At 40.4% G+C, this 26,650-nt stretch overlaps 1 protein-coding gene and 1 long non-coding RNA gene across 2 annotated transcripts; one reads left to right on the forward strand and one right to left on the reverse strand.

The window, feature by feature from the left end:
• Positions 1 to 545: 545 nt before the first annotated feature.
• LOC127508974 (uncharacterized) lies at positions 546 to 20,295 on the forward strand. The gene is made up of 5 exons (XR_007929053.1): positions 546 to 688; positions 770 to 820; positions 2,268 to 2,419; positions 3,933 to 4,508; positions 18,987 to 20,295. It is a non-coding gene; the product is annotated as an uncharacterized LOC127508974 (long non-coding RNA).
• On the reverse strand, positions 4,794 to 10,081 carry LOC127508887 (uncharacterized). Its single transcript, XM_051887359.1, has one exon. It carries the CDS (start codon positions 9,510 to 9,512, stop codon positions 8,646 to 8,648), a length of 867 nt encoding a protein of 288 aa, XP_051743319.1. The 5' UTR covers positions 9,513 to 10,081; the 3' UTR covers positions 4,794 to 8,645.
• Positions 20,296 to 26,650: the final 6,355 nt, after the last annotated feature.

Here is a 26,650-nt window from a genome sequence, read left to right on the forward strand (position 1 = left end):
ATGTTGGTTGAGGGTTAAGAGAACTAAACTGAAGAATGGTTGGCCAAAATGTCATTGTAGTACTCCTTTGAATGTAAAAATATATTTTGATCTGCCAAATTTTAATGTCACGAGACAATTTTTTAGCGCAACAAGCTTTTGAAGGAAATTTTTTTTTGTTTCGTTTTGTTGTTTTGTTTTAATAAGTGCATTTAATGAAGCTTTTATAGTTATGTATACAAAATCAATTAGTCTTTAGTCTTTTTAGGGCCCAAGCACAAAATGTGCAGGGCCCAGTTGTTTTCCTGTAATTTGTCATATCACCAGAGCATATGAACAATCACATTTGGTACATTTAATATTTGAAGTTTTATTCATTTACTAGTTGTGGCTCATGTAAATCATGGCCACGGGACATTTTTGACCAGTTGGTAAAACATAAGTTTGAATTGAGTGCCGTTATAAAAATCTGCAGGTGTTTGTGTTGCATGAAAGTTCAATTAAAATTAAATCAAAGTTAAAGATGACAACAAAAAAAGTTTATTTTCTTTTCTTCACAGTTGAAAAAAAAAAAAAACCGTTATTTTAAAAGTCATGGAGTGGGGTGTGGTTTAATTTCTGGGAAGCACGTGCCAGTCTCTCCTTCACTTCTTGATTAGAGACGACACGCATGTACGCCATGCAGCACACTCCGCAGGTTTCATTACAGGTAGGTAAAATAAGTAAATTCTGTTTCATGGCATTGTATAGTATGTTATCAATGTTTATAACAATGTTTTCATTGTTATAGTCGGGGGAACGGGGCCAGCACATCCGCTGAAGCCGGAGTTTCAGCATTAAGGTAACCATTTTAACTATGCATGACCTAACGTTAGTGCAAGGGTGACCAATCCTGCTCCTGAAGGCCCACTGTTCTGGAAAGTTTAGTTCCAACCCAAATTAAATCTGAAACCGCTAATCAATATATTTCTAGGCATAATAGAAACTTCCAGGCAGGTGTGGAGACCAGTTGAAGCTAAACTCTGCAGGACCGAGTTTGCACACCTCTGAACTTGTCTACATAATGATTATCGCATGTTCATATTGTTTTTTTCGTTAGTTTAGTGTTTATTAAACTTAATCAGTGCAAGCCTATGTCATCCAGGCCGCTGCTAAAGCTTATGTTACTTTTCTCAGCGCTGGTGGGCTAAACCAATCATAGTTATCGAAATAGTGCAACGCTTCAAATTTTCCCGCCCTGATCTGTGGTTGGACCATGTCGGTTAAATGGCGCTCATGTAAACAGGACGCTGTCAGTCAGTCACCGCTGTTTTCTCGGGGAGATTCGGAACCGCTAACGGTTTTTCGGTGAGGCGGTTATTATTGTATTTGTAATTATTATGGTATTTAGTTGTATCTATTATATTGTTATTAATTTCAACATATGCTATGATGTCAAAAGGCTAATTAATACTTACCAACAACTTGCTGACAAAATATACAACTTAAAGCCGACTTAACCAAATAAAACTTTAAATATGTAAAAAACGAACACGTGATTAATAATAAACAGGAACGCTATATATACAAATGTTAGTATTTACAGATTACTGAGGTAAATTGCGAAAGAAATGTTGAGGGGTCAATAGGTCGAGTGTACTGTAGTAAATCACAACGGTCATCTGATATGAATGAATAACGGTAATCTGATACAAATGGTTTGTGGTCACGTGATTTATGAATGGCCTCGCGACGTGTCACTGAGCTGGATGCAGGAACAACCCCAATGGCACGTAATGAGCGTTTAGTAATGTTACTGTATTTATAAAGCTTAATAAATGTTTCTTCTCCACACATCCACTGGAGAACCATACTCGTATGCTTTTTTTGTATGTGTAATTTTTGTGTTTTTTATTTTATTTTTTTTATTATACTTTGAATGTTAGGTGGGTGTTCACCCCATGCATTTTCTTGCTCGTCTGTTTTTTATTTTGTATGTTATGTAATTTAGTAATTTTTCATGAGATTTTCATATTTAATGACTGGCTTAAAGTAGATTCTTTTAAGGAGGTTCAACTTTCTGACATCAGGTAAAATATTATCTTATTATTAATTTTCCAGGCATTTCTGATTCTAAGTTTGTCAAATGTAGCACAAGGTTGTTGTTTTTTTTTGGTTTTTTTTTTGGGTAATGTTAAAATATGCTGATAGAAATTAAGTTCCTAAATTTCATTTATGAAAGCCATTGGAGGTCATGTACTTGAGACTTTACCATCTGTTTTAATGTTTATTCTGCTTACCTGATTCAGAAATCTGGCCTGATGTTTGGCTGTGGTGCCTCCATCATCCTGACACTCTTCGGCAACCGGTCTTTGTACGGAGGCCACCATGATTGGCCATCTGAGTTCCATCATTTTGCTACAGGTCCAGTTGTCTCTTCTCCCACAAACTACATTTTCAGGTACAATATAATGTTTTTTTTTTTTTTTTTTTAAACTGCAAAAACGATGACTGTATTTTATCCACAGATTTTCACCGTACAAGAGTAAACCAGTCAGGCGGTCCAAAAATTGTAAAGTTGGTTGCTTGGCCATTTTTAATTTTCTCTTTTTTTTTTTTTTTTTTTTTTTCTTTTGAGTGATGACCTTTGTATTGGTATTGCAAAACCATTAGATTTTTATTTTATTTTAACCACGGTGGCTGTGCTTGTCTCATGGCTCACAACAAATTGTGGCTATACAGACATTTCTAGAAGCCTCCGTATCTCAGCTCGGTATGGTCCGAGCTCCATGAAACACAAACTGATCTTTAGAGCACATTACAAGGTACATGTACATATTAGGGGTGTAACGGTTCTCGTTTAACAAAAATAAACCGTACCGTTCTCCACTCACGGTTCGGCACACATTCGCACTGCGGTTAATCTCAAATCATTCTGAATGTTATCTGTAATATGGTTTGGTAAAAAAAACAATGTTTTGAGTTCTGCTAACTTTTGTTCCTCACAGTTCATTAGTGTGTTGCGGTTCAGCATGGCAGTGGAAGGAGACAAGCCACTGATAGAAATCATAAAAATATCCTGTCTGGGAACATTCTGGCTTTATAACGTTACAACAGCAATGGTGAAAAAACATGGACAAAACAGTCACTCTTTGTAAACTTTGTTCGATACGAGTGTTTGATTATTCAATTTCTGTACCTGAAAACTACTGTTAAGACCTTAAAATCTGAAAAGCACTGCTTTATTTAATTTATATTTTTGCTTTGTATTTATTTGTGCTACTGCTTGTAGTTTGATTATTTGTACTTTTCTTTATTTTTATTTGACAGTAGTCTTTTTTTTTTTTTTTTTTTTTTTTTTTTTTTCCCTTTTTTCTTAACATAGCACATACCGAAGAGTACCAAAGTGGTGACTACGGTGACTCAACCATGATACAGACCAAAACATGAGTAATTTCAACCATTACACCCCTTGTACATATATAAATATTTTGCACCTTGTTTTTCCTTACACCATGTCTACACCAGACAGCAGCATTTCAAATGTGTCAGATAGCAAAAGTACTGTTAGGCTTACAATTTTTTTTTCTTTTTTTTTTTTTTTTTTTTTCTCCCCTTTACATCAGACATGTCCTGCGCTTTATTCTCATTTATGCATGTTTTTTTTTTATCGCTCTAACATGTCAATAACTTTAAGTAGCTTTGCGCGGCATGGATATATTTACATACCACTATAAATGATATAGCAAAATCTTCGTTGGTAGAGACTTTATATTGTAACCACAATATATTATCCTACCGCCCAAACCTAAAAAAGCTTATGTGTGTCAGTCTCAATCAGGGGCCAGTGACCACCAGAGGGTCTAAGCAAATTCAAATGGGGACCATTGGACCACTTGAGATGGATTAACTCAAATATGACCAATAATATTGTAAAGCAGATTTTGAGCTGATCTCCTTCATTCTGCTGCTAGCTCACCACAACCACTGGGGTGTACCAGCTGTGGAAAGTGCAGGCCAAATCTTGGGTGTCCACCTTCCACCACCAAACTTCTTCCCACATGTAGACAAGGTAATGAATTGTTTAGCAGACTATTGGTATACATGAATGTTTTATTCTATTAGGGCTGCAACCAGGGATTATTTTAATAATTTAATTATTTCTCAGATTCATTGGATAAAAAGCAACATTTTATTTTTTGTGTATATTTGAAAAGCAAGTTATCATTCCCAGTGTTCAAACTGAATGTGGTGTGATCATCTGTGATTCAATTGTCCGCCACATCCATGCTATCTCAGCTAAAGGTAAGGTGCGCAGTCACTGCTTTTCCTGGTGCTCGTGTTCTTGATGTTGCTGCGCAGGTATCCGCGATCCTGAATGGTGACGAGCATCGGAGCTGTAGTGCTCGGGGGTGAACGACATCAGGCTGCGGCAGACAGGTTCTGAAGAAGGACTTCAAGAGCCTGATCGCGACCGTATGCAGCACATCGTCTGCAATGAGGATCATCGTGTCCGGAAAGCTTCCGACATACTGACGTGGACATGAAAGGTTCAGTAGATTATTTGCTTTAAATGAATGGTTAATGTCTTGGTGTAATGAACAGAAGCTGCTCTTTGTAAATAAATAATTGGAATCTTTTCTGGGAGCGACCTAGGCTCTTCCGTGCTGATGGCCCTTTATGGACGAGGAGAGGCTGATTAATTGTAGACATTTTAGAATAGCATTTTTATGACAAAATCTTAGTTACTCAAGGAAGATCATTTAAAATCAAGCTAAAACATCACTCAGTAAGTCACAAAAATATTAAACAAAAATGAATAAAAACAAGTCAAGTCAAGTCAAGTCACCTTTATTTATATAGCGCTTTTTACAATGTAGATTGTGTCAAAGCAGCTTTACATTGATAACTGGTACATTGTTTGGCTGCACAGCATCTCTTAAAGAATAGTGTCAATGCAGGCAGATCAAAAGCACTGTTGAATATCAAATGTCAAGTCAAGTGTCCCCAACTAAGCAAGCCAGAGGCGACAGCGGCAAGGAACCCAAACTCCATCAGGTGACATCAGGTGGCAGACAAGTGGCAAATTGGTGTTAAAATGGAGAAAAAAACCTTGGGAGAAACCAGGCTTAGTCGGGGTGCCAGTTCTCCTCTGGCCAACAGTGCTTTGTTACAATTCAGGTTGCTATCATAAGTCCAATAGGATCGCAACATTAAAAGTATTTATTTCAGTTCCATCCAATTGAGGATCGTATTCATCACGCCGGTATGGACGGTTGTTGAGGAACTGTGTCGTGGCTGTCGTGTCGATGAGGCCTTCACAGGGGATGATCTAGTTGACTCAATCTCTGCTGATACTTCAGGGCTGCGTTGTGGTCGTGTCAAGGTGCAGGTCCTTGGTCTCACCTGGATACGGCCCGGATCCGGTTGACTACGGTGAACCTCGGGATAAACAGAAAGACTAATATTAGCGTAGATGCCATTCTTCTTCTGATGTAACGAGTACATCAGGTGTTATAGGAAGTGTTCCCGGTTCCGGCTGACCTAATTTATGCAGCCTAATAATCCTTTAACGGATTTGGAAATATAAATTGGTAATGTGTTATGTGTATGCCAGGTTAAAGAGATGCGTTTTTAGTCTAGATTTAAACTGACAGAGTGTGTCTGCTTCCCGAACAATGCTAGGAAGATTGTTCCAGAGTTTAGGTGCCAAATAGGAGAAGGATCTACCACCTGCAGTTGATTTTGATATTCTAGGTATTATCAGCTGGCCTGAATTCTGAGATCGCAATAGACGTGAAGGACTATAATGAATTAGGAGCTCGCTCAGGTACTGGGGAGCTAAACCATTTAGTGCTTTGTAAGTAATTAGCAAGATTTTAAAATCTATACGATGTTTAACAGGAAGCCAATGCAGTGTTGACAGAACTGGGCTAATATGGTCATACTTCCTGGTTCTAGTAAGAACTCTAGCTGCTGCATTTTGTACGAGCTGTAGTTTATTTATCAGGCGAGCAGAACAACCACCCAGTAGAGCGTTACAGTAATCTAGCCTTGAGGTCATGAACGCATGAACTAACTGTTCTGCATTTTTCATTGAGAGCATATGTCGTAGTTTAGATATATTTTTAAGATGGAAGAATGCGGTTTTACAGATGCTAGTAACATGGCCTTCAAATGAAAGATTGGTATCAAAAAGCACACCCAGGTTCCTAACTGACGACGAAGACTTAACAGAGCAGCCATCAAGTGTTAGACAATATTCTAGGTTATTACGTGAAGCAGTTTTTGGTCCAAAAATTAGAATCTCTGTTTTTTCTGAATTTAGTAGTAGGAAATTACTGGTCATCCAATTTTTTATGTCAGCTATGCATTCCGTTAATTTTGTGAATTGGTAAGTTTCGTCAGGGCGCGAAGAAATATAGAGCTGAGTATCATCAGCGTAACAGTGAAAACTAACGCCATGCTTCCTAATGATATCTCCCAAGGGTAGCACGTACAGAGTGAACAGTAACGGTCCTAGTACTGAGCCTTGTGGTACTCCATATTGAACTTGTGATCGATATGACATGTCTTCGTTTACTACTACAAACTGATAACGGTCAGATAAGTATGATTTGAACCATGACAATGCAATTCCACTAATGCCAACATAATTTTCGAGTCTATTTAAAAGAATTGTTGTGATCAATAGTGTCAAATGCTGCACTAAGATCCAGTAACACTAATAGAGAGATACAACCACGATCTGATGATAAGAGCAAATCATTAGTAACTCTAATGAGAGCAGTCTCAGTACTATGGTACGGTCTAAATCCTGACTGGAAATCCTCACAGATACCATTTCTTTCTAAAAAGGAACATAGCTGTGATGATACTGCCTTTTCTAGTATTTTTGACAGAAAAGTGAGATTTGAGATCGGCCTGTAATTGACTAATTCTCTAGGATCAAGTTGTGGTTTTTTAATAAGAGGTTTAATAATAGCCAGCTTAAAAGTTTTTGGTACGTATCCTAATGATAAAGATGAATTGACGATATTGAGAAGAGGGTCTATGACCTCTGGAAGCATTTCTTTCAATAGCTTAGTCGGTATAGGGTCTAACATACATGTTGTTGATTTTGATGATTTAACAAGTTTAGACAATTCTTCCTCTCCTAAAGCAGTAAATGAATTGAATTTTTCCTCAGGGACACTACAATGCACTATCTGACACGATACTGTAGTAGACGGTTGCATGGTTATTATTTTTTCTCTAATATTATCAATCTTGCAAGTAAAGAAGTTCATAAAGTCATTACTGCTGTGCTCTTTGGAAACATCAGAAGTTGAAGCTTTATTTCTTGTTAATTTAGCCACTGTATCAAATAAATACCTAGGGTTGTGTTTATTTTCTTCTAAGAGTTTAGAAAAATAGGCAGATCTAGCAGATTTTAAGGCCTTTCTGTACTCAATCATTCTCTCTCTCCACGAAATACGAAATACTTCTAGTTTTGATTTCTTCCAGCTGCGCTCCATTTTTCTGGCTGCTAACTTTAGGGCCCGAGTGTGGTCATTGTACCATGGCATTGGATTAATTTCCTTAATCTTTTTTAAACGCAAAGGAGCAACTGAGTCTAATGTGCTGGAAAAGACAGAGGCAATAGTTTCTGTTGCAACATCGAGGTCTTCTAAGCTGTCTGGTATGCTAAGGCGATGAAAATGATCAGGAAGATTATTTATAAAGCAATCTTTAGTGGTAGAAGTCATGATTCTACCATATTTATGGCATGGAGGCAGTTTAGCCGCCTTGACTAAATGTAGTATACACGAGACTAGATAATGATCTGAGATGTCGTCACTCTGCTGCAGAATTTCAACAGCATCAATATCGATTCCATGTGACAATATTAGATCTAAAGTATGATTACGACAATGAGTGGGTCCTGACACATGTTGTCTAACACCAATAGAGTTTAGAATATCTGCAAATGCCAATCCTAATGCGTCTTTTTTATTATCTACATGAATATTAAAATCACCAACAACAAGGACTTTATCTGCAGCTAGTACTAACTCTGATAGAAAGTCAGCAAATTCTTTGATAAAGTCTGTATTGTGTCCTGGTGGCCTGTATACAGTAGCCAGCACAAATGTCAACTTACATAATGTTACGTAAAGTACCATAGTTTCGAAGGAATTATATTTGAAAGACTTCTGACTAATACTGTAAATATTACTATAGATTACAGCAACACCTCCCCCTTTGCCTTTCTGACGGGCATTGTGTCGATAATCATAACCTTGAGGACTAGACTCATTTAAAGTAATGTAATCGTCCGGTTTTAGCCAAGTTTCTGTCAAACACAGCACATCTAGATTATTATCTTTGATAATATCATTAACAATAAGTGATTTTGAAGAAAGGGATCTAATATTTAACAACCCGAGTTTTATCATTTGTTTAGCATTATTATCTCTATTTTTTATTTGTTGAACATCAATTAAATTTTTACCATTAAATGGGTTTGGAAGTTTTTTGTTTTTACTAATTCGGGGTACAGACACAGTCTCTATTTGAAAATATCTAGGTGTAAGAGTTTCTATGTGTTGAGAGTTATCTGAATTTTCTGACTTCTGTAACGTGAGGCAGCTAGCAGACGGTCGGTTTAGCCAGTCTGTCTGCTTTCTGACCTGGGCCCCAGTTTGTCATGTTTCAGTTCTAAGACTATGTGCCATATTACTAGAGAGAAGAGCAGCACCATCCCGGGAGGGATGAATACCATCTCTTTTTAACAGGTCAGGTCTGCCCCAAAAACTTTTCCAATTATCTATGAAACCTATATTATTTTGCGGACACCACTTAGACAGCCAGCCATTGAGTGATGATAATCTGCTAACTATCTCATCACTCCGACGAACAGGAAGGGGGCCAGAGCAAATTACTTCTCCTGACATTGTACTTGCAAGTTCACACACCTCTTTAATGTTAATTTTAGTGATCTCCGACTGGCGAAGTCGAACATCATTAGTGCCGACGTGAATAATAATCTTAGAGTATTTACGATTAGCATTAGCCAGCACTTTTAAATTTGCTTTGATGTCAGGTGCTCTGGCTCCCGGCAAACATGTGACTATGGTGGCTGGTGTCTCTATTTTCACGTTCCGTGTAATAGAATCGCCAATAACTAGGGCACTTTCAACAGGATTCTCAGTGGGTGTATCACTGAGTGGGGAGAACCTGTTTGATGTTCTTATTGGAACGGAAGAGTGGTGTTTTCCGCGGCTAGGCCGCCTCACCGTTACCCAAGTGCCCTGCTGCGCGGGCTCTACAGCCGGAACCGAACAATGTACAGAGTTCACTAAGCTAGTCGCATCCAAAACAGTATCTGAAGCCCTTGCATTCTTACTATCCTCGATTAAAGTTTGGATGCGTGTCTCTAATTCTGAGATTCTCTCTGTCAGCCTGACTATTTCCCTACATTTATGACATGTAAATCCCTCGTCGCTGACAGAGAGAGCTATGGTAAACATGTGGCAAATGGAACAGGTAGCAATGCTGGGAGAGGATGACATGACTCACCGTGTTTGTAGACTGATCCGACTTACCACAGCTGTTTAAAGAACGCGTTGAAAAAGGAGCGCGCGAGCGACTGTTAGCAGGTTAACAAGCTAGCGCTGCAAATGCAAATGCGTTGTAACAGCGATTTAGATTCAAATATTACAAGCTAGCGACGTCAGATTAGTGTGGTAGGCAATATTACATATAAGGTAATAAAAAAATAAGCAACAATGAATAAAAGTAAGAGATTCAAAACAAAGCTATACGGAGTTACAGACGCAAACCAATCTGAGCAGCGAGGCAGACAGGGTATGTGTTTTTGGTTTTAAAGGGATAGTTCACCCAAAAATGAAAATTCTGTCATTTACTTACAACAGCAACAACAACAAAATACTATGGGAGTCATGGGGCCTATCAACTGCTTGGTTACCGACATTCTTCAAAATAACTTCTTTTGTGTTAAGTAAAAGAAAGAAATTCATAGAGGTTTGGAACAACTTAAGGGTAAGTAAATGATGACACAATTTTCATTTTTGGGTGAACTATGTTCTTCTGCATCAGCGCTTTGCGAAAGAGCGCGCAAACAGAGATCAGGGGCACGTTCAAGCTCAAACCACTGCGTAAAGTTTTGCTACGGTTTCCAAGTTGAACGACATGTTTCCTGGAAACGATGTGCAACAAGGTTTGAGATACGTTTTCTCTTGTTTGGTGGGTGTGTCAAAAATGTCTCAACTGCCATAGGCCCTGTCCACACGAACACGGGTATTTTCAAAGCCGCAGCTTTTTCTATGCGGTTTGGCCGTTCGTCCACATGCAAACGCAGTATCCGGTAACTGAAACTTTTTTTGGAAACTCCAGCCAGGGTGAAGATTTTTAGAAACTCCGGTTATGACATTGTCGTGTAGACGGTGAAACTGGAGATTTGGCTAGTGACATCGGAGTGTGCACTGTTACGCCCTTAATTATGCAGAACTTTAAGGCTTCATATAATTTAAACGGATGAGTTATAAAAAAATTCACCCCCCTCAGAGTTGTCATGAAGGGCAAAATTAGCAGTATAGACCAAAACCACAATTTGGGACTCAATGAATTTCTGCTCTCTTTTGGAGCCTGTCCCTAGCGGCCAGTCGATGAATTGCAGTTTAAGTCACTTCCGTATTGGCTTCACAAGAAACTGGGGGAGGTTGCCGCTTGGTAAAACCATGCATCACTACACAGGGGGAAAAAAAAATGTTTACAGTTTAACGGAAGTTACACCAATAGTTCTTCCAAAGCGCTGTGGGGCGTAGGAAAAAGGTGGACAAACCTATGGAAATTATGAAAGATAGCCCACGTTTGAGCTCTCCTCAGGACGGCCACTTCTATTCACATGAGCAGATGACAGCTCTCTATTGAGACAGAATTTTGAACTATTCCTTTAAGTACAGGACCTGAATTATATATTTACATACCACTATAAAAACCAATGTTTCCCAATCACTGTGCTACGGCACACTAGTGTTCTGTGGAAAATTATCAAATTCCAAAAAAAAAAAAAAAAAGTAAAAATAAATGAGAATATACAAATAATATCATCACGCTGTTGGGCCGAAACATGTATCTCTATATTTCGTCATTGTATCAGTTATGAGCTAATAAAATTTATACTATTGGTCATCCCTTAAAGTTTGGAGTCTGAGATCTCTGCTTGTTTGCAGTGCAAGGGTAAAATAAAGAACTGAGGTTTGCATAAGTACAGGATTTTCTCTACTCAAGAAAAACTGTCCATTAAAGCTAGTGTTTTTTGTATTTGAAGAGCCGAGAATTATCTTTGTCTTTGCCATCTAGTTGAAGCATACGGTTTTAAATATCCTTTGTGTAGCACTTGATCATATCATGAGGTTTTGATCATGAGATTTCAACAACAATGAAACGGAGCATCCATAAGCTACAATAAACTTTACATCCTGTATGTTGATGAAAACATAATGGGATGCACTTACTGTCTCAGATGCGGCTGTTCCCGTGACAGACAATACTTTCATTCGCTGGTCAAAAACTTTGTAACTCCATTTGAGCTTGACTTTCATAAAATGATAATATTATGACACGTTCAAGTGTTTGACCATAGCTATATAAAGCCACAATACCAACTTCGACAACAGCGTTTAATTAAATATAAGGTTTCTGCCCGACAGCGACAATATGTAAATTTGTTTTTATCACCAACAACATCATACTATGATATGGAAGCCCGTTTCCGCCACAATTGAGTAAAAAAAACATCATTCTGTAAGTCATAATAATGAGAAACTTTCTCAAAATTATGACTTAGTATCTCATTATATTGAGAAAGTTTCTCGTAATAATGACTTAGTATCTCATAATAATGAGAAACTTTCTCGTAATAATGACTTAGTTTCTCATAATAATGAGAAACTTTCTCGTAATTATGACTTAGTTTCTCATAATAATGTGAAACTTTCTCGTAATAATGACTTAGTTTCTCATAATAACGAGAAACTTTATCGTAATAATGACTTAGTTTCTCATAATAATGAGAAACTTCCTCGTAATAATGAGAAACTTTCTCATAATTATAACTTAGTTTCTCATAATAATGAGAAACTTTCTCGTAATAATGACTTAGTTTCTCATAATAATGAGAAACTTCTATGCATACGCAGAGCAGCGGAGCAGAAGGGCGTGGCACGCTAGCGACATCCGCTGGTCAAAGTCTCGTAAATGCGAGAACAGCAAACATGGCACGTTATGCAAAACAGTTGTTTTCGTTAAAGTAATCTGCAAAGTGCAGTCTATCTATAGTATCATTAAATAACATCAGTTATTATAAATTATTAGTATATCTTCAATACTTTTCCATGCGCACGAGAAGGTGGAACGCAAAGTGGTTTCCGTGGTAACGGTGAAAACTGTTGCATGAACGCGACGGCTTACAAAAATATCAGATTAACGAAGGAATATGACATGTATTCGTTAAGTTTAAGTGCAACGTCTTCATAAAATGTGTGGGTTTATGTGTTAACGTTAACACGTATTTCGCGGATGAGTCTAGGCTATTTGATGTGCAGGTTTGCCTAGACAAGGCGCTGGAAAGCTTTTCTAATATAAACCGGGTCCTAAAGCACTTGCCCAGTCATAAACCTTCATTCCAGTGATATTCCTACAGAAAACACCTTTTAAGATGTTTGACTCATTAGAATGTATGCAAAAGACAGCTTTCCAGGTGAAGCGTTCTTTAACAGACTTGGATATGTAGGTGTCTGTTAAGGTCTTATCATTCCTCTATCTGTTTGAAATCCATGGATCACCACTCTGTGTTTCTGCTTTTTCATACACAAAAATACAAATGAATAAATGACTATATCCCGTCTCATATGGCTACTGATAATTTATCAATAATGTTATTTATTTAATGATATTATAGATTACACTTTTGCAGAACGTGCCATGGTTGCGGAGTTATCACATTTGACCAGTGGATGTCGCTAGCGTGTCACTGCTCCGCTGCTTTGTGCATGCGTAGAAGTTTCTCATTATTATGAGAAACTAAGTCATAATTACGAGAAACTTTCTCAATATAATGAGATACTAAGTCATAATTATGAGAAAGTTTCTCATTATTATGACTTACAGAATTATATTTTTTTACTCAATTGTGGCGGAAACGGGCTTCCATGTTTTGACCTTATTGTGTTCCTACCTGAAAGCTCAAGTTTCACATTGAATGCGAGTACTACTTTTAATATATCATCTACTTTTATATGCCATTTGAAGCAATTAATTTTTGTGCAGTTTTGTTATATTTTTATGTAGTGATGTGCTGTGGAATTTATTTACTTATCAAAAGTGAATAAAGAAAGGTTGGGAAACACTGATATAAACAATATAGCAAAATCTTTGAGTAGACATTTTCATTGTCGCCATGATATATATTGTCATATTTTATATTTTGTCATACCGCCCAACCCTAAACTAGTGAAAAAGTGAGGGTTCCCTTTCAAGGGAACTCGCGCTGCATCAAGCGCTTTGGGAACGCCTCTGTGTGAATGCGTCGTGAAGCACATGTGAAATCTGTCCAATGGCGTGACGGAACGTCATAGGCGGGTGACGTCATGACCAGGAAACTATAAAGCACACCCAAACCAAACAGAGTTAGCTTCTGTGTCTTCAGTAAGCCCTCTCTGTGAAACTGTCTGTCTTATTTATTGTTGTTTGTCTCTCACGTTATTCAAGCACACATATCTATGACACTATTATGGCGACACAAGTGCAGCAATTCAGGCCGTGTGCGTCTCCTTGTCCTCGCTACATTCCGGCGGGAGATGCACACGAGCTTTGTGTTGTTTGCTTGGGAGTGGAGCATGCCCAGTCAGCTCTCGAGGGAGCTGGCTGTGTGCATTGCGAGCAGATGTCTATGAAGACACTCCGCTCCCGCCGTGCGCTTTTCGAGGAAAGCGGTTTGGCTCGCGTCCCGCTGCTGCAGAGGCACAGCGAAGGCTTGCGTTGTGGGGCTCGCAAATGGATCTTGCAGAGGGGTTAGAAACGGGCCCCGCCCTTTCTCTGCCTTTACCTGCAGGATCCAGCGCTTCATTTCAGGAGCTAGAAGCACGCTCTGCGGTTTCTTCTGCCCCTGGTGAAGCGCCAATGCTGCAGTGCTCTAGTTCTGAGGAACTAAACGTTGTCAGCATCGATCAGTGTGAAGAGTCGCCACCACACTCACAAGCATATGAGGAGCTCGTGGAGGTTGTTACTAGAGTGGTGGCCAGATTGAACATAAGCTGGCCGACCGAGAAACAGGAAGCCCGTCAGGCTGGTTTATTAGACGAGCGCTTTCTCCCTTCTCGCGCACAACCTCCACGCCGGGGCTTGCCTTTTTTTCCCCGACCTCCACACCGAGGTGTCCAGGCCGTGGAACAGACCCGCGTCCTTCCGGGTCTATAGTACTCAAACGTCCAACTATAGTAACATCTTAGGACTAAAAAGGCATGGTTATGGGGAGATGCCTCGGGTGGAAGAGACGCTCGCGAGCTATCTCTCCCCCGAGTCGGCAGCCTCCCTCAAAGCCCCGAAGTTACCCACTAAGCCCCTACGTACATCTTCTGCTTTAGTGGGTAAGGCGTACTCGGCAGCAGGTCAGGCGGCGACATGTTTACACACTATGGCCGTCCTTCAAGCCTATCAAGCTGACCTGCTTAAAGACCTTGATGAGGGTGGGGAAGTCAGTCGCGAGGCATTCTCTGAGCTGAGGAAAGCTACAGATCTGTCTCTCCGTGCCACCAAGGAGACCGCCAGATCTATTGGGCGGTCTATGGCAGCCCTGGTGGCCACGGAGAGACACCTTTGGCTCAACCTTGCTGACATGAAAGACCGAGATAGATCTTTCCTTCTTGATGCTCCGCTAAGAAACAGGCGGTGGCTTTCTCTAAGTTTCTTCCCCGCCGATCTCCGGTCTCTGGGACTGCTAGTCATAAGGATCAGTCCCAGCCGAGTACGGGCTCCTCTCACAGGGCACAACAAAAAGTGAGTGTTGCTTCCCGCGCCCCCCCGCAGAAAGACTGGGGGTCGGGGCAGCGCTCACAACCGAAGCCGTCCAAAGGAAAGGCGGATCTTAGGACCGTTATTATCCAGCGGAGGGCTTCGGGAAAAAAGTCCTGACGCCAGTGGTGTCAGGCTTCTGAGGGCAGTCCCCTCCGAGGCGGGTCCACCTCAGTACACGGTGACCGGCCCCCTGTTCTGCCAACCCTGTCACCTCGCGTGCTTCAGGGCGCAGCAGCTCCCAGCGAACGCATATCTCAGTGTCCACCCGGCAACGTAGTGGCGCTGGGATGTTCGCTCCCTCCAAGGAGGGACCAAAAGTGGCCAGTTTGGTTGCTCCCTGCCGGGTCGCCGCTTCAGGGCAATGGGCTGGTCACCCATCTAACACCAGAGGTCAGTCTCAAGAGACTGATTCCCTTAGTAGATTCATTGGCAGCGTGGAAACTTCTGTCAAACGTATCTCAATGGGTCCTGCGCACAGTAGAATTTGGGTACAGAATTCAGTTCGGGTTGCGACCGCCCAGGTTCAACGGGGTATTGTTCACCGAGGTGAGCCCCGAGCAGGCTCTGGTTATGGAACAGGAAGTACAGACTCTCTTGCGAAAAGAAGCCATAGAAAGGGTTCCTTCTCCCAGCAGGGAGTCGGGGTTTTACAGCCGGTACTTCATAGTTCCAAAGAAGGATGGAGGGATGCGTCCCATTCTAGATCTGTGCCTATTAAATCGCCCTGTCAAGAAGCTCAAGTTCAGAATGCTAACTCTGAAACAGATTGTGTTACAAATCAAGTTCGAGGATTGGTTTGTCACGATAGATCTGAAAGACGCATACTTTCATATATCCATCCTTCCTCAACACAGGAAGTTCCTGAGGTTTGCTTCGGGGGCGAAGCGTACCAATATCGGGTTCTTCCCTTTGGCCTAGCTTTATCTCCCCGCACCTTCACAAAATGCGTGGTGAATTACATAGATGACTGATTGATTCTAGCACAGTCAGAAGAGTTGGTGGTTCAGCATCGAGATGCTGTTCTCGCCCATATGAAGCGTCTGGGGTTACGGCTAAACGCAAAGAAGAGTGTGCTTTTTCCAGCTCAGAGAACCTCTTTTCTAGGCGTAGTTTGGGATTCAGTGTCAATGCAAGCCCATCTGTCGCCAGCTCGCATAGAGGCCATTCTCACAGCCGTAAACAAGCTGAAGCTAGGTCAGTCACTCACTGTGAAACAGTTTCAGAGACTGTTAGGTCTGATGGCAGCTGCGTCCAACGTGATACCTTTTGGCCTGCTGTACATGAGACCTTTGCAGTGGTGGCTTGTCGTCGCTTAACGCTAACAACGGATGCGTCCCTCACCGGTTAGGGGGCGATCATGAGTGGTCGCTCAGCTCAGGGTCTGTGGAGGGGTCATTATCTTTCCTGGCACATAAACCAGTTGGAGATGATGGCTGTGTTCCTGGCACTCAAACACTTCCTCCCAGATCTCAGGGGCCATCATGTGTTGGTCCGCACGGACAACACAGCGGTGGTCTCTTATATAAACCATCAGGGGGGTCTGCGGTCGCGCCCCTTATGCAAGTTGGCACACCAGATCCTTCTGTGGGCCCAAGGGAAGTTGCTGTCAGTCAGGGCAGTTTACATCCCAGGGCGTCTGAATCAGGAAGCAGACATCCTGTTGAGGCAGGGGCCGAGGCCCGGGGAGTGGAGACTCCACCCCGAGGTGGTGGAGCTCCTTTGGGAGCGCTTCGGGAAAGCGGATGTGGACTTGTTTGCGTCTCTGGAAACGACCCAATGTCCTCTATATTTCTCCCTCTCACATCCAGCCCCCCTGGGGTTGGACGCTACGCCTTTCCCCCGATTGCTCTGCTTCCGGGAGTTTTGGAGAGAGTGCGCCAGGATGGGGTCCAGTTGCTCCTAGTAGCCCCGTTTTGGCCGGGCCGAGTATGGTTCTCGGACCTTATGTCCCTCCTCGATGGCTCTCCCCTGGAGATTCCGATCAGGAGGGACCTACTCTCGCAGGCGGGGGGCTCAATCCTTCACCCCCGCCCGGAGTTGTGGAAGTTGTGGGCATGGCCTCTGAGGGGGCACAGCTCATAGATTCCGGTCTCCGTACTGAGGTAGTGGAGACTATGCTCCATTCCAGGGCTCCCTCCACGAGGAGGCTGTATTCCTTGAAATGGAATGTTTTCTCTTCTTGGTGTAGAGAACGTAACTTTGATCCTGTTAACTGCCCAGTCGGTACAGTTCTGGAGTTTTTTCAAGAAAAGTTTTCTTCTGGTTTATCTCCTTCGACGCTAAAGGTCTACGTGGCGGCCGTTGCGGCTTACCATGTTCCTTTAGAGGGTGCTTCTCTTGGCAGACACCCATGGTGGTTACTCGCTTCCTCCGTGGTACTCTGAGGCTGAGGCCTGCGGCACGTCAGAGAGTTCCCACTTGGGACTTGGCCATAGTGTTGGAGGGCCTGTCTACTGCTCCTTTCGAGCCTATCGAAGAGGTTCATGTTAAATTCCTCACTAAAGACTCTTTTCCTCCTCGCTATCTCTTTGTTAAAGAGAATTGGTGACCTACAAGCCCTTTCGGTCTCTCCCTCTTGCTTGGACTTCGCGCCAGGCATGGTCAAAGCCTTCCTCTTTCCTCGGGAAGGTTATGTCCCTAAGGTCCCCACTAATGTGGCAGGCCCTATTATGTTGCAGGCCTTTTGCCCTCCTCCATTTCTGGATCCAGACCAGGAAAAACTTAATTTGCTGTGCCCTGTTCGGGCTTTGGATGCTTACGTCCACAGAGCTGCCCTGTGGCGTAAGACGGATCAGTTGTTCGTCTGTTTCGGGGCCCCACGTAAGGGGCACCCCGCATCTAAGCAAACCTTGAGCAAGTGGGTAGTTGAGGCTATCTCACTTGCGTATGAGTCTGCCGGTCTTCCTTCTCCACTTAAGGTCCGTGCTCACTCTACGCGGAGTATGGCGGCCTCATTGGCCCTGTTGTCTGGAGTTTCCCTCCAAGAAGTTTGTGATGCGGCGGGGTGGTCCTCGCTGCACACTTTTGTTAGGTTTTATAACCTAGATGTGGCCTCTACCCCGGGGTCAAGAGTGCTGGTGTCTTAGTGTGCGCTGAACAGTTTCACACAGACAGGCACTCAGTCTTATGGCGGTGTGGGTATCTCGTTCCCAAAGCGCTTGAGGTTTTGGATGAGAGTAAATATCAGGGAAAGGGAACGTCTCCGGTTACGTATGTAACCATGGTTCCCTGAGAGGGAACGAGACGCTGTGTCCCGTTGCCATACTCCCTGCATGCCTGTATCGACTTACTTCGACTTTCAGAAGCTAACTCTGTTTGGTTTGGGTGTGCTTTATAGTTTCCTGGTCATGACGTCACCCACCTATGACGTTCCATCACGCCATTTGACAGATTTCACGTGCTTCACGACGCATTCACGCAAAGGGCTTTCCCAAAGCGCTTGACGCAGCGTCTCGTTCCCTCTCAGGGAACCATGGTTACATACGTAACCTGAGACTTTTTTTTTTTTTCGACCTGTGTCTCCACAGTATTGTGATCACTGTCCGTTTTCTTCCATGTGTGCGATTGTTTTGATTATGAGAGCATGTTTTAGATCTATCAATCATATAATATCTCCTGCTCTTATGTATATAAAAATTGATTGTATGGTAGTCAGAGCATTGTTCAGTTTTATTCGTTACTCAGCTTTCACAGCAATGCTGGTAAATGAGCAAAAAATATAAATATTGAGAATCATGTTCATCAATCTGAATTCATTGGCACAGCTGTTGTGTGGTATCTAGTACTGAGGTTGTTCACAGGACTGTGTGCATGTTGCTGCTTTGTACATTGTGTTCACTGCCCAATATTGTTTGTGAGAAATAAGTATTTTAACCCACAGTAAACTTGTACATTATTTCTTATAAAATGCTCTAACATCTTTTCCATTTCTTTTCTCCACCAAACAGCTTTGGAGATGGTTCAACCTAGATGCACAGATCTATCGCTAGCCCAGCTTCATTCCCACATCTGGCACCCAAGATTCATTAAGTGCAGTCCATAACCAGTGTCTGCACCTTGTCCATTGCAAATGTTATGGAATGTTCTATTAGAGCTCATTATAATCTTTATTTGAGACTGGTGTTATGTAGAGGCTGTTGTGTGTTATGTTGTGAATAAAGTTCACCCCCCGTGAAACAGTTTCCCTTATTTGTGAGAATATTTTACCTTGATGCTTTCAGCAGTTCCTACATTAAAGTGTCTTTTTTTTTTTTCTCTTTTTTTTTTTTCTTTTTTTTTTTTTTTTTTTATTGAAAGATTGTTTTAATGTTCAATCAACTTTGGGACATAATCAACTCTGGGAAGTTAGTATCATTAATTCTGTAAGGCACTATGAATCAAATGAACATTTGTGTAGCGTGTTTCCTCCAAAGGCTTCTTCCTCATTCCTCCTCAAACATCAACAAGGGTCTTCTTTGCTATTGTCACCTTTTGGCTTGCTCATTGGAGTTTGTAAGCATCATTATTTGGAACAAAATATGAATATGAAAATTGGTAGGTGTTACACTATTTCATTGCATGAGTCAAAGAACCATCTGACACAAAGCCATGGATCACCCCTTATACAGAGCATGGTAGGCTAAGAAGGGTCTAATTTATGCTTTCTGCATAACGAAATTATGTGAACCACATCTAATAAGCAGGTAGAATTAGTTAGTTTGAAACGAGCTTTACCTCAACTTGGCTGGCAATTTTTTGCATGTATTTTTTGTCTAATGAGGGATCAAGCAAACAAAGGGTTAGATGAACAAACTACAGACTGTTGTGCATGATGGGTTCCAGAAAATGTTCATATGAGCTTGTATTTTATTAGTATTTTAATTTATATATACTGATTTGTAACCAGATTATGATGAAGTCACCCTTTGCAAATCATTTAAAGCATTTTAAAAATTAAATCCATGAATGCAGTGCTTATATGAGTGCTTTTCTGATTATTCTGAGCCGAAAGCAAAAAAGCTATTTAAGTGTAAGTGAAATATGTAAAACTAAATGTATCAGTGAAACCTATCAATGCAGAATCTCCAAAATAGGCATAACTGTACTTTTGTTGTTGTTTTTACACGTTATGTAGGCTACTCGTTGGGGAAAAATGCAACACAATATGAATTCGATGCTTGTCAAATTGTATGCAGATCAATGAACCATCAATGTATGTATTTGATATAATTAGTTTTATATTTCCGTGTCAACACTGGATGCGAACGGTGCGACGTGACTAAAGAATAGACCCCGCTTTGTCACGTCCATGCAGACAACTTAATCAAGCGAGCTGCTGATCTGCCGATCCGGCGCTGCGTGGCAGCACGTAATTTCAAATGTTGAAGATTCATCGTATAGAGGTAAGGACGACGGCTCATTATCCACTAAAAACGGAAAATGGAAGACGGATTTCAAATATTGAAGATTCATCGTATAGACGTCGTATAGAGGTAAGGACGACAGCTCATTAACCACTAAAAACGGTCGATCGAATGCGATGTTTACCAGATGCTACGATCTTTCACAGACGTCTCCGCGACGTACGTGTGCTATCTGGGTCGGAACAGGGTTGACAGCCAAGGCAAGGCTGGATAGCTGATTCGGCACTTCACGCACCGCAATCTCGAGGTGTTTGAACTAAGACGGTCCTCGTTGTTTGGTATGACCATTCTTTTTTTGTTGTTTCTTGTTTCTATTTTTTCTGTTGTTAAGTTTTGGGTAGGGGGTTTTACAGTTTGTTACTTTTTGTTGAGCAATAGAATTTTGCAGAAGGTAGTTTTGGTGTTTGAAATGTTCAATTGTCGTTTGTTAAATTTGAATTAATGTAGATCATGGTTTAACACGCCACTCCCCAATAGAGGGCAGTCACTCAACGAATTTGATTACACGCACGATAACGTGCGATTAATTTGTATTGTACATAGGTAGTCACATCAGGTTTATAACATGGAATATTAACGGATGTGGAAGTGCAATTAAAAGAAAAAAGGTCCTGTCATATCTCAAACATAAACAGGTGGATGTTGCTTTTGTGCAGGAAAGTCACGTAACAGATAATGAAGCGCTCAAATTCAAACAAGACTGGGTGGGACATGTATTTTATTCATCATTTACGAGCAAACAAAATGGGGTAATGATCCTAATAAACAAAAGGCTGAATTTTGTAATGTTAACAGAAACTAAAGACGATGTGGGGAGGATTATATGTATAGAAACCCTCATTAATGGAGTTAATAATGAGAAACGAGAAAAGTGATATTATGCAATGTATATGCCCCCAATAAGTCAGAGCCGGGTTTTATTAATAAAGTAATCAAGATTCTTGGTGACAAAGAGGGGCTAATAATTTTGGCTGGGGACTTTAATCAGGTTATGGATGGGGTTTTGGATGAGAGTAAATATCAGGGACCTTCTATACCAAGGGATTAAATACTGCATTATTACAAGATGAAGAGTTTAGCACATTATTGGCTGATGATCTGACCTCCTTCTTTAAACTGAATGTGGGATGCACCGATAGGTTGGCATCTGTATGGGAGGCCTCAAAGGCATACATTAGAGGGAAACTGATTGCACAGGCAGCTAGAAAGAAAAAGGAAGGAAGAGACTTGGTTAAGAACTTGGAAGCAACAATTTGTACACTAGAGAAAGAGCTGGCTAGACACTACTCTAATGATTTATATCAGGATATTTGTAAATACAAATTTCAATTGCATGATATATATATAATAAAAAAGCTGAATATGCACTATTTAGGCTATGGACTAGGTTTTTTTCTAATATAGAATTACCTAAATTAGATGTATTGCAATCTGAGTATCTAGACCTTCCCATTACAGAAGAGGAGGTCAAAGCTGCAATAACATCTATGAAATCTGGTAAATCACCAGGGGCAGACGGGTTTCCAGCTTAATATTATAGAAAGTATGTTGACATAGTGGCCCCAATTCTAACAGAAGTTTATATAGAGGCATTTGAAGCTGAAGAATTGCCTAGTATTTTCATGGAAGCATTGATAACACTGATACCTAAAAAAGATAGGGATCTAACTGATCCGGCTAATTTTAGGCCAGTAAGTCTTATTAATGTGGACTGTAAGGTGTTGGCAAAAATTTTAGCATCACGGTTAGAAAAGGTTCTACCAAGTATAATTTATAAGGATCAAGTGGGCTTCATTAAAGGAAGGTCATCAGCCGATAATACGAGAAGACTAATTCATCTGATGTGGCTAAATTCTTCAGAAAACACCCCTATCGTGGCTATATCTTTAGATGCCGAAAAGGCTTTCGACAGGGTGGAGTGGGGCTTTTTAGCCGCAGCCCTGTCGAATTTCGGGTTTGGTCATATATTTAGGTCCTGGGTCAGTTTATTATATAAAAATCCTAGAGCAGCAGTGATGACAAATGGCATGACTTCCTCATTGTTTACAATTTCAAGAGGTACTTGTCAGGGATGCCCATTGTCCCCATTATTATTCACAATAGTTTTAGAGCCTCTGGCCATTATGATCAGGGCAGACCCAAACATTATGAGAGTAAGGGGGGTAGAGGAGGGGATAGAGCACAAGTTAATGTTATATGCGGATGATATTTTGTTGTTATCTCATGATTCTCTCAAATCTCTACCTCCATTAATGAGCATTATTCAGTTATATTCAAATGTATCAGGATACAAAATAAATTGGGAGAAATCTGAGGCTATGCCAATATCTAGAACATGTCATTCCCATACAGTGACCCAATTCGGCTTTAAATGGATCCCAAAAGGTATGAAGTACCTTGGGGTTAAACTAACGCAGAACTTGGAGGATATAATGATGTTAAATTATGAACCACTGCTGTCAAAGATTAAAAATAATGTGGACAAATGGGAGCAGCTGAAACTCTCTCTGTGGGGTAAAGTAAATATTGTCAAAATGGTTATTGCTCCACAGTTCAATTATATATCCATGATGATACCTGTAAACATTCCAGACTCTATCTTTAAAAGATATGAAATTATCAAAGACTTTTTATGGGAAGGAAAAAGACCGAGGATTAAAATGAGTAAGTTGACCTCCCCAAGGGATAAGGGGGGGCTTGGATTACCCGATGTGAGGATGTACAATCTCTCTTTTGAAATGGCCAAACTGGCTAAACATCGGGACAAGACAGATTCTGAGTTGGACTGGATCAAGATGGAACAGAAACTGGCCTCACCATTTCATCCCATTAACATTCTTTCACAATGCTTTGCAGATAAATGGGACTAAAATCCAGTGACAATACACTCAAGACATGTTTGGAGCAAAATTCATAAAGTGTGCAGGACATCACATTATAGACAGTCATATGCATCATTGTGGAAGAATCCTGACATTTGCATAGGTAAAGCAGGGGTGTTTTGGAAACAATGGCATCTTAAAGGCATAATTGTAATTGGTGATCTGTATGAGAATGGGATTTTTATGTCATACTCTGAATTGGTGAAAAAATATAATATTGGGGGCCAAGGAAATTTTTGGAAATATCTGCAGATTAGACAATGTGTCAAGAACAAATTTAATGCAAGTGATAACCCTGTTTATACCTATCTTCAGTTGCCACGTGAAGCTCAGACTGCTTCTATGTGTTACAAATCAATGCTTAATGTAACTGCAGATACCTGTAATAACCTGAAAACTATATGGCAGAAGGAATTGGGGATAGATATCCATGAAAACGACTGGCTGTACATTATTTCTAATGTGGGTAAGAATATAAAGGAAGCTAGGGGGAAATTCATTCATTACAAAGTAGTACATAGATATTATGATACACCATCTAGGCTTTACAGAATGGGTATAGCTAGAAATAATCTATGCTGGAAATGTAAGGAAGAAGAGGGTACTTATTTACATATGATTTGGGAATGTTCCTTAGTTCATCCATTCTGGTGTAAAATTCTGGGAGTAATGGAAGAGTGGATGGGATCTAATTTACCTGTGGAACCACGTCTATGCCTTCTTGGAGATAAATCAGTGGTACCCAACATAGCAAAAAATGTATTTACCCTAATTAAGATTGGTTGTATTACAGCTGCCAGGATGATTTTACGCAACTGGAAATGCCCCAAAACCCCAGACTTGAAAGATTGGATTGATGGGATGATTGAAATTGCTTCATATGAGAGCATGTCAGGGAGGCTGCATAGTGAGGGAGAAATGAAAAAAACATGGGATCATTTTTGGCAACATATAAAAATGGTTTGAATAAGTAGGACTGATTAACAACTGTTTAATTTCCATGTGCTTTTGTTATGAGTGTATATTGTATTCTATTAGCATTAGCCAGCACTTTTAAATTTGCTTTGATGTCAGGTGCTCTGGCTCCCGGCAAACATGTGACTATGGTGGCTGGTGTCTCTATTTTCACGTTCTGTATAATAGAATCGGCAATAACTAGGGCACTTTCAGCAGGATTCTCAGTGGGTGCGTCACTGAGTGGGGAGAACCTGTTTGATGTTCTTATTGGAACGGAAGAGTGGTGTTTTCCGCAGCTAGGCCATCTCATTGTTACCCAAGTGCCCTGCTGCGCGGGCTCTACAGCCGGAACCGAACAATGTACAGAGTTCACTAAATTAGTCGCATCCAAAACAGTATCTGAAGCCCTTGCATTCTTACTATCCTCGATTAAGGTTTGGATGCATGTTTCTAATTCTGAGATTTTCTCTGTCAGCCTGACTATTTCCCTACATTTATGACATGTAAAGCCCTCGTCACTGACAGAGAAAGCTATACTGAACATGTGACAAGCGGAACAACTTGCAATAGAGGGAAAGGATGACATGACTCACCGTGTTTGTAGACTGATCCAACTTACCACAGCTGTTTGATGAACACGTAGAGAAAGGAAATAGGAGCATGCAAGAGACTGATGACAAGTCTCTCGCGAGATGCAAATGCGTTGTAATAGCGATTTAGGTTCAAAGATTAAAAGCCAGCAACGTCAGATTAATGTGGTAGGCAATATTATATATAAGGTAATGATAATATAATCAACAATGAATGAAAGTAAGAGATTTAAAACAAAGCTTTAAACCACTCTGAGCAGCGAGGCAGACAGGAGCAATCGACGATCTGCATTATTTACACATATTATTATGTGAACCATTTATTCATGAGTTATAGACATTAATAACTTGTGAAAGTGCATCTTAATGTAAAGTGAACACATACGTGAATCATGTATTTATTAAAGCACACACAGAAGATCATATTTTTTTTCCTGGTGACATATGTTATTGTTGGAATATTAATAAGAAATTCATAATTATTCTTGATATCTTGATAAAGGATACTGTAACTTTAGTATTTGGGCATCCACACAGTACCTGCACGACAGAAGCCGGAGCGGTTATTTGTATAACTACAAACTAACACAGCGATTACACATATAATATAAACACTTGAAAAAACATAGTCTGCAATGTCACCTCAGTTAGCTTACCCATCAAATCAGTAACGTTAAACATAAAATTTCACTTCAGAGCATGTTGGAACAGTACTGGTAACTGCGTGACTTCTTCTCATGATAGTGGCAAGGCTTTATTGGATGCTCACTAGCGCCAACTCCTGTAATATATATTATATATTATTGTCATGTCTAGTTTTCTATAACTATAGCTTACTATAGTTTGTTCTCCTACATTTTTGAGTTCAGTTATCTTCATAATAAAAAAAATGCTGCATATAAATCCTGTTTCCTCACTGCTCTTTACAACCAAATGAGACAATAATGTATAATAAGCAATGTATTATTATTATTATTATTATAAGTAGTAAATAATTATTGAACGCATATTAATATGCTAATGTTCTGTAACGGTGCATTCGGTCATTGATTTAATGATTTACACAACTGTTAAATAAAATAATACATATTTAGGTGCCTTCATTCAGCTTGTATCAAATATGTTTGGCTTATAGGTGTGATGCTTATTATCTTTTTTGGAATACTTGATTGTTTCTCTGAATGTTTTAATTTGAGTTTACTTGCATAAGCCACTTTTCATGAGAAGTCATGCTCTGTAATTTTGTGCTGTAAAAGAAAAGTTTAAACTTTTTTTGTTTCAAGTTTCAAGTTGTGTTTACTGATACATGCATCAAAAATAAAATATTTCATCAGAAAAAAATACTATCTTCTGTGTGTACATTAATAATTAATAAATACATGATTCACGTGTGTTCACTTTACATTAAAGTCCCTGTAACGTCAATTCTGAGAATTGTTTCTAAACACATTATAAATGTTACAAATGTATTGCTGAAACACATTACAAAGACTGTGAACGTGTGAATGTAGTACTGAATTGTGAAGTTAGAGCGTTAAACAGTTTTTCACCAATTCTGTGTTCAGGATTTTTTGGGCGGAGCTAAAACAGGGGATCGATGACGCGCTGGAGCCCGTGAGCACGGCGCCGCCCCTAACACTATATATGTAACTGTCGATGATGCACTAGAGCGCTACAGCGGCTCGCCCGTTAGTTATAAAGCCTAAATTTTGCTAGCTAGTAATGCCTTCATCACGCAAATGCATATTACCTGGTTGCGATAATATACAAAACAGCTAGG

Source organism: Ctenopharyngodon idella, chromosome 3 (assembly GCF_019924925.1).
Source record: "Ctenopharyngodon idella isolate HZGC_01 chromosome 3, HZGC01, whole genome shotgun sequence".
NCBI lineage: Eukaryota > Metazoa > Chordata > Actinopteri > Cypriniformes > Xenocyprididae > Ctenopharyngodon > Ctenopharyngodon idella.